At 46.1% G+C, this 9062-nt stretch overlaps 1 protein-coding gene across 1 annotated transcript; it reads left to right on the top strand.

Annotated features, from left to right (window-relative positions):
• Positions 1-754: 754 nt before the first annotated feature.
• il11a (interleukin 11a) lies at positions 755-8086 on the top strand (the record flags this gene model as incomplete). Its single annotated transcript, XM_080743387.1, has 5 exons — positions 755-848; positions 1368-1525; positions 6497-6592; positions 6836-6997; positions 7907-8086. The coding sequence occupies 5 exons, from the start codon at positions 755-757 to the stop codon at positions 8084-8086; spliced, it is 690 nt and encodes a 229-aa protein (XP_080599513.1).
• Positions 8087-9062: the final 976 nt, after the last annotated feature.

The following is a 9062-nucleotide window of genomic DNA, read 5'->3' on the forward strand; positions in this document are numbered from 1 at the left end:
TTGAAATTCGGGATGCATGAGTCTATAGCCTATTGTATGAATTGAGTAGGCTAAAGTGCCCACATTTAAACAAGCCTGAAAGCTTTTTTGTGGTCTTTATCCAATTTAGTTGACCTTGTATCAGTAAACTGTAGGCCTATAGGCTACTGTCCTGTACCTTTTCCTATACAAACTTATAATAAAGTAGGCAATCAATCAAGCAATTGATCAATCAATCAATCAATCATTAATCAAAAGTGTTTGAAAGGCTTATACAATCTTCCGAAATGTGTTCAGTCAACTAAATTTACTTTGATGGGACAAACAAAGGCACAGGATGAGGCTATACAAGTTCCTGTGTGATTTACTGTAGTGTATCCTAAGTAAAAGTTGAACAGGAACAAGGCTTATAGAAAGATGCATGCTGCATGTGCTTTGGCCGCGATTCTTGCGGTTCACCTGTAATTATCAGGCATTCATCATTTCATCACCGCCTGTGGTTGCTTTTTAATACTTAAGCCTACCTTGTATTTGAACTTGAAAGGGAAGAGAATGAATGAGCTTACTGTTACAGCAGTCGACTTCTCACTCAGGGCTGTACAGTATAATTTATGCCACACAAGTCAGGTACGCGGGGTACCTATCCAATTGCAGGTGTGACAATCAGCGGCATTCATTGCAAAAAGCTACTTATAGTAACAAAGAAAAAAAGCATAAAGGAAAGGGTGATGATGATGATAATACTCCAGTGTGTCTCTTTTCTTTAATGATTAAAATGATTTGCATCCTCCATCATGCCTGTGAAAACAAGACCTTGACACCCAAGACGGTGCGACTTTATGAGAGCCCTCTGAGCGCCAAGTCTGGGAGTGGGACGTCTATGCGCGCTGTTTACATTATGGTGCAGTGTCAGAGGCGTCAATTTGGGTATGGCAAGCTATGGCAGCTGCCATACCTCTTGGCCAATGGCTAGTGCTACTACAGGGGGAAATAATAACATTTACTTTTCATTGTGCCTGTTGCTAAGGTATGGCAACATGACTGGTGTCTTGCACGCGCGCGAGGGCGCGCGTGCAAGACACCATGTCATGTTGCCATTCCTTAAGCTTTTGATGAACTGACGCCACTGGTGCAATAATATCTTCCCCTGGCCGATGACAGCCCGTGGCCCGGGGTCACGATCATCACAGCACGTCTCCTCTAATTGCTTCCGTTTGTCTTCTCCTCCTCTCCTCTCCTCTCGCCTCCTCCTGCGTGCATGTGTGTGTGTGTGTGTGTGTGTGTGTGTGTGTGTGTGTGTGTGTGTGTGTGTGTGTGTGTGTGTGTGTGTGTGTGTGTGTGTGTGTGTGCGCGCGCGCGTGTGTGTATACGTGTGTGTGCGTGTGCAGTGCTGGTAGACTCATCCTCGTCGCTCCTGTTCTCGCTGCTATTGGCCCACCTGCCCGTGTTTACGTCCGCGTCCCCGGTGCCCCACCGGCGGCTCCACGACATGGACAAGCTCTCCAACCAGACCAAGAACCTCCTGAAGATGACGCAAGACCTGCTGGTGAGTTTGTTGACAGGAATGACAGCATCTTCTCCGCGTCACGGATGAATGAAGGGCGATCGATCGACTCAGGAGGGCTAATAAGGGCTGATTATGAGGCCAGGTCATTCTGTGGCTGATTGAATTGGGGATAGTGACAGTGTCAGTGGCCGGAAGAGACATCATGCAGTTTAGCCTATTTACGTCAACGAGCACCTTGATTGAACATGTCCCAATTAATTTCCATTACTGTCAATAATGTCCTAGTAGGTGAATGTTTTCCAGCTGATGACACACACACGCACGCACGCACGCACGCACGCACGCGCGCGCGCGCACACACACACACACACACACACACACACACACACACACACACACACACCACACTGCATCAATCTCAGTCACTTGTAACACTGTTAGGCTGGTTAAGCTGCTTTCACTGGATGACAGCATGCATGGCTCAAGTGAGTGAGCCAGTCCACAAACATGCATGCCACCGTCAGGGTTCAGTAGCCTATAGAGGCCTGCAGGGGGGGCGGTGGGGGGGGGGGGGGGGGGGTGACCTCACACTTAAATCCCCACGGGACCAAAGAAGGAAGGAAGGGTGGGTGGGGGGGCTGATTGACTCAGCACCCTCCTGGTCGCATGGTCTGATTGGTCGCTGGCCAATAAAATAAAATGCCCCCCCGCCCCCCACCGGAAGGTGCACTGAAACCTCAAGAGTGTCGATTGAACTCCGAGAGTGCGGAGCTGAACCCTCACGGGTGCATTTTCTTACTGTTAAATTAACGCTCTTGGACTTTACTGTGTGCGTATTTCATTTTAACTCAATAATCTCTTTATTCAGTTAAACTAGTGCACGTTAAAGTTAAGAAGGACTTCCGAATTCCAATTTACAGTGTTTCCTGCAGAGAGGGGCTTCTTGACAGCGGCGGTGGTTTGGTGGCAGTAAGGTGGGGCGGGTGGGTTGGTGCATGGGTGCAGGGTGAACACAGGTGAACACACAAGAACACTAGCCGTGTTCCATCTTGGTATGTTTTATTCCAGTAGTATCTCAGGGGTCGTCTACACTCTACAGCAGTGTTTCTCAAACTTTAAAATGTCAAGGTCTCCCCTTAACTCTTTTGTACACTGTCAGAGTTACAGACTTGTATGGGTCCATTTAGACCCCCCTAAAGGAACCCATAGAGTCCCTGGAATTCACTTTGAGAACCACTGCTCTACTGCAGTGGTTCTCAAACTTTTAACCCCCTCCCCATGACTCTCCGCGTTACAGAGCTGGAACGTTTTAGAACCCCCTCGAGGTTTAGAACCCCCTCGAGGAACCCTGAGGGTCCCTGGACCCCACTTTGAGAATCACTGCTCTACAGTACCTGTAGCTGTAGCTCAAGAAAGGCAGGGCTGCCACGCATTCCAAGTGTGGGAGGAGGACAGCAGAGAGTATTATATCATATGTCTGTTGATATCCAAACATGTTTACCATTAGTGGTTAGTCTGCGGATGGATTTGTAACGGATGGGGTGGTTTTTAACCACAGGAACCCTAGTGTCCCTATTCCAGGGTGAACATTAGGCGAAAATAGCAGATCTACAAACTCACGAAAACAGAAGAAGTGAGCCCACTGTAGAGCTGTGGGGCACCACCGAACAATTAAGTATAGGTTTTTTAATAAGAGGATAATGTATGAAATATGAATCTTTTGCATGCACTTTTATGATTTGAGCCAGAAAGCTTACGGAGCTGACAGGTGGGCAGGTGGCTAGGGAAATCAGATGTGAGACCTTGGGACAAAGCTTGGCTGTGGCTGCTTGATCGTATATCACCCCTCCTGTGTTTTAACAGGTGAAAAGAAAGCAGGATCATATCGCTTACACATGACTGATCCAGCTGCTATTTTTGCATCATGCAAATACAGAAAGCTTTTGTTCAAGGGAAGTAAAAAATAGCTATGTATAGTACGCTCTCTAGTCTTGTAGATGTGTGTGGGTGTGTGTATGTGCTCGTAGGATGCTACTGTATGTACAGTTTAGGCATTTGGCAGACACTAAATGCACATGTGTTATGTGTGATCTTGAATGACACCATTTGTGCGTTCGTGTGTGCAATTGTGCATGAATATGCATCCTTATGCATGCATGTGTATTGCAGTGTGTACTGGTGCATGTGTCCATGTGTTGAGACTCTATACATTTATACAAATAGCTAAAATGATTATGTTATTCTGTAGATTAAGCTTGTAGTTGGGCTTTTTGGGGGTTTGTTTTATGGACCTTAAACCCTATGTGCTTAGTCGACTGGAATTGACTATAGCTACACTCTCACAAAGCATCGCCACACAATGTGTTGTGTGCTTGTAGATCGGCTATTTCCGTGGAATCTTCGCCCCCCAGAATAAGGACGCTAGGGTTCAAGTGGTTCGGCAGTTAAAACCATACAGGCTGTGTAGGCAGGCTACCTCTGCATGGGGACATGTTGGCGTAGTGGCAGTGCAATATGGGCCCCAGATGTGTGGGAGTTGGTGTGCACAGTATGTTGCACAACAACAACAACATCAACAACATCAACTTGGGCATCCCCTCCGAGGAAAACATGGCACTTACAGTCGCTCAGTGACATGAGGCGTTTATATTTAGTCTGGTCTCCTCTAGTCTGGAGTTCCACTGAACAGGGGTCAAGGATAGGAAAGAAAAATAGAACGGGAGTCCACGGAAAGTCCCCGCAAGAAAGCAATAAAACTGGTGTGTTTTAGCGAAAGAAGGAGTGTGTGTGTGTGACTGTGTACGTTTGCCCAGACATACGTAGGTCTGGTCTATATATGATTTTGTGTATGTGTGTTTGTGTGTGCGCGTGCGTGTGTGTGTGTGGTGTGTCTGTAAGTGTCGTGCAAATTTGCGCACGTTGTGTGCATGTGCATATATGCATAAGTGTGTGTGTGTGTGTGTGTGTGTGTGTGTGTGTGTGTGTGTGTGTGTGTGTGTGTGTGTGTGTGTGTGTAAATAGTTGTGGTTGTGTAGGTGTCGTGTTTAGTGTTTGTCTTTCGGTCGCCACAGCAAAGTGGCCTGATAAAAATCGAGTAGATTTATCACATTCCTGTATTTGCATTGAGGAAGAAGGGGGCCTGGATGCTACAGCAGGTACTGTGAGTGTGAGGTGAGGTCATGATGTGCAAGAGAGAGAGAGAGAGAGAGAATTACAGGCTGAAGAAAGAAGGTGGAAAAGTTGGGTGATAAGGAGATCAAAGACAGGGGGGAAGAGAAGAGAATAATAGACACACTTGGTGTGTGTGTGTGTGTGTGTGTGTGTGTGTGTGTGTGTGTGTGTGTGTGTGTGTGTGTGTGTGTGTGTGTGTGTGTGTGTGTGTGTGTGCGTGCGTGCACACAGCGTGTGTGTCACTCGTGCCTGAGCACCTGATGCAAGAGAGAGTGCGATTGTATGTGCATGCGTGTGTTTAAGAGGGAGGAAGACAGAAAGAAGTGTGTGTGTGTGTGTGTGTGTGTGTGTGTGTGTGTGTGTGTGTGTGTGTGTGTGTGTGTGTGTGTGTGTGTGTGTGTGTGTGTGTGCGCGCGAGAGAGAGACATGGAAGAAAGAGGGGGAATAGTAAGGATGAAAGAGGACAAAAGCACTGGAGACAAAACATTAAACCGCAAGCATAAGTGAGCTCTTACGAAAGGCTGACCGGGGGAGATGAGAGAGACAATGGAGGTTACAAAGCAGCATATTCAGCAGCGAACAACATCAACACAAACAGCTGGAAGCAAACAGTGAACAGCACAATGAGGAGGAGGAGAAAAAAATGAACATAATAGTTAGAGGAAGCAACAAGTTTGCAATTCACAACCTGTTTACTCAATCCCCTTTGACTGTCATCATAACTTTGTTATGTCCCCGGCTCTCTGTTCTTCCGATTAGCACCGTCACGGTGCTAATCAGAAGAACAGAGAGCACTGTCATCCACACTCACACGCATTCATTAGTGCAGTCAGTGCTTTTCAAATTTTTTGTGTCCAAGCCAGCTACACCAGTGGCCAAGTCGGAATCTCAAGGCACACCTGTGTTCTTAGCGGAAAGTAACCGATCTACAAGCTCACAACGCGTAGGGATGCAACGCATTTGTGAGCTTGTACTGTAGATGTGCTGTTTTTGCACATTTTTGAAAAATAAATACATCTAATTTTCACCTAAAATGACATGGGGACGCCAGGTTGAAAGTGGTTAAAAAGTGGTTAAAACTTAGGGTACAGAGGGTATAATTGAGAACCTTTTGTATAGTTGGATATATTTAAATAATAATGTGTGGTAGGCACAGCTGGACTTGTCTCACATCACACCAGTGTGCCTCTCTGCACATCGGCCCAGTATCTTTTAACAGGCCAATGTATGGTCCTGTCCTGCTAGGACAGGAGAGGATCCCTTTTATCTGCTGTCAGGTGGTTGAGCCCCCTCTGCTGGCAGTAGGGAGCAGTGCACCTGCTGTGTCTTGTGTCCTGGAGAGAGTAGTAAGCTGCACACAGCACAGATGCAGCTGGCCAGCGAGCACACTGCGTCATTCCCATCTTTTTATAGCTGCGACCCTGGAGTTTCCCCGACAGGCCTGTGTTGTCTATCCCACTCGGAGCTCTCTTAGTCACTGCATATGTTGTTCTCCTTCTTTCGGGCTTGTAGAAAACATCCTGTGGGTTCAGGTCATTTACTCTCATTGTTGACGTTTGGAGGGAGAAAAAGGCAGAATGTGGGTGAACTCACACTGACCCGAGCGACCACACCGCTCCGCTCGGCTCTCAGTGAAAGCTGCCGTCGCTAAACACAAACACACACACAAACGCACACGGAAGAATATATGCACGGCACACAAAGACGGTAATGTGATCTTTGGTGCGACGCTAATACTTTCCCCATGGTGCCGTGACTTCCCTCAGGATGCACAAAATCTACGTTGATGCAAATTGGGGTCTGACGAGTGGCTCTGTGTTGTGTTTTCCCTGCTTTCAGAGGGAGCATGCCTTCGATGCAGACTTGGAGCCCCACAGGTTCAAGTCTCTGCCAGCAATGGGCAACCGAGCAGCCAATGACCTCAACAACCTTGAGGTAACCGTCTGATACTCCGTCTGTGTGTGTGCGTGTGTGCATGTGGCTGTGCGTGTGTGAATGTTTATGCCTATTTATTTGTGTATGTGTGTGTGTGTGTGTGTCTATGCATTTAAGTGTGTGCGTGTGAAAGAGCGAGAGAGGGAGAGGGAGCTGTTTCCATCCACAGCTTTTTTTCTAAATCCCATGTACATCTCACCACACCCAATCCTTCAACCCATGTGTATGTGTCCCTCTGTGCAGCTGAAGCCCACACTCTCTCAGCTGCACGCTGACTTGAAGCTGTTTGAGCACCACTTCGACTGGCTCAACAGAGTCTCCAAGAAGCACCACCATCCTGCACTGCCCAAGCTGGGAGACATGATGAGGGAGATGAAATCTCTCATCAACATGCTCCATCGTCAGGTAACTGTCCTGGAGTCTAAATCCACTTAGCATTCCTATTCTGGCCTGGGACAAACATTCTGCGGAAATGGCCAGTCTACAAGTTCACAGCAGGTTGTGCTACGAAGCGTTGTGAGCTTGTAGATCGGCTGTTTTCTGCAAAGATATTGTAGAGTGAAAACAGGAGGGGCCTAGTATAGAGCCCTGGGGGACTCCTGTCAACCAAGTTGAAGTCGTTAAGTTACACCCTCATTGTCATTGAATGTGGAGAAAAGTCATCGTTTAGTCATAGTTGAAGCTACAATCTTTGAAGCAAAATTTGAGTTATTGCTGAATTGGAAAGTCCTCATATATTTCTCCTGTGGACCGTTGGTTGGAGAATGATGTGCCATCTTCATTTCTGCTGCACACTGGGCGACAAAATGGCCTATTCAGATTGGAATTGGTTTTATCATGTCAGAACAACAAAAAAACTAAAACAAATGGACACAGAATTTTGATTCGAACCAAGTTCTTAGATGCTTTGAAATACAATTCAAATTCAGTCTCAAAGGTCTGTCTGGACACTGAAGCCTGATTCATAATCCGTTGTATGATGGTGTCAATTGCCGGAAATAGACAATTTACAAGTTCACAACATCATTGATGAATTGTCAGGTTGTATATCGACTACTTTTGGCAAGTGACCCCGTTCTATGACAGAGTATAAGTTTAACATTACACACCTATGTTGTTACATCGTTAGCACAGTATGCAATGAAGATAGGTTGATAATGTCTGAATACAGAAATACAATGTGATCATTTGCAAATAACAGTGTGGGATTCCTAAAGATCGTATTTAGTAAAGTGAACCAGATTTGCCTTCAGACTTAAGATATCCATACAAGAGTCTAAACTATTTCTCTCCAACCTGTCTCCTTCCCCATAGATGCTGAGGGTCGAAGCACCAAGACTGCCACCGGCCACCCCCTCTCTCCCACCTCAGCTTCCCTACCAGTTTGACGTCCTGCAGTCTTCTCATGAGCTGCTGCAACAGTTCAAACTCTTCTGTGACTGGGCATATCGAGCACTCATCAGCCTCAAACCCAAGATCTCTGCAGTACAATGATGACCCAGGAACTATCTAGTGGCTGTGTAGCCAGTAGGAACGCATGGAGCCCATGCCTCAGCCAAGGGGGAAATAGGAACCATGTCGGTGTGCACTGTAGCCAATAGCATCCCAGAGAAGCCCAACCTTCAGCCAGTGAAATGTCCCATTGTGGAACGTGTCATTCCATTGTGGCCAATGAGGATGCTCTGTACTGCAGCCAGCTGTGGCCCTCAGCGTTTGCCTTCAGGCGAACCTTGAATTTCATTTACGATGAACATGCCGTGTTTCCCCCGACCTATTCCCTAAAGGCCTTGTCCATTACTGTTATTTATGTATTTATTTATTTATTGACTGTCAGTTAATTTATTTAATGTTATTTATTTAATTTTGTGATGTCACTCTTATCTTTATTACTTTATCAACGTGAATTTAGTTGCCTGTCTCTGTCTGTTCCTCTTGTCTGCATCTGCCCCCCCCCCCCCCCCCCCCCTTGAGAAAAAATGAAAAAACTAAACAAAGAAAGCACACAGTAGCACTTCCTGAGTCTGTACCTCTGACATCGATTGTCTTTCAAACTAACTGAATTTACACTTCATTTATTTATTCATTCAACTAACTAATATATCTTACAGTAGATGTAGCGAGAATTTGGGACAGCCCAAATTCATTTCAAACTCGTTTTCTCTCTTTGCCTCTGTCTCTCTATTTCTCTCAGCTCTGTCACTGTCTCTGTATCTGTCTCTCTCTGTGTGTGTCTCTATCGTGTTCCTAACTTAAATTATAAAAGGTTAATAATGACTCTTCCGGCCATATTACATATGCCACCAATTAACATTCCAGCCAATGATGGCCTTGTAGAAAGTTCTACTGATCCGATCCGCACATATCGGGATGGGACTCTTAACTGAGGAATAAATAAATAGTTTATTTATTATCATGGGCTGAGTTTGTATCTGCAACGCCTCCTGTTTCTACCATCCTGTATGGGGAGGCA

The sequence above is a fragment of the Nannobrachium achirus genome (assembly GCF_963921795.1).
Source record: "Nannobrachium achirus genome assembly, chromosome: 2".
In the NCBI taxonomy this organism is placed as follows: domain Eukaryota; kingdom Metazoa; phylum Chordata; class Actinopteri; order Myctophiformes; family Myctophidae; genus Nannobrachium; species Nannobrachium achirus.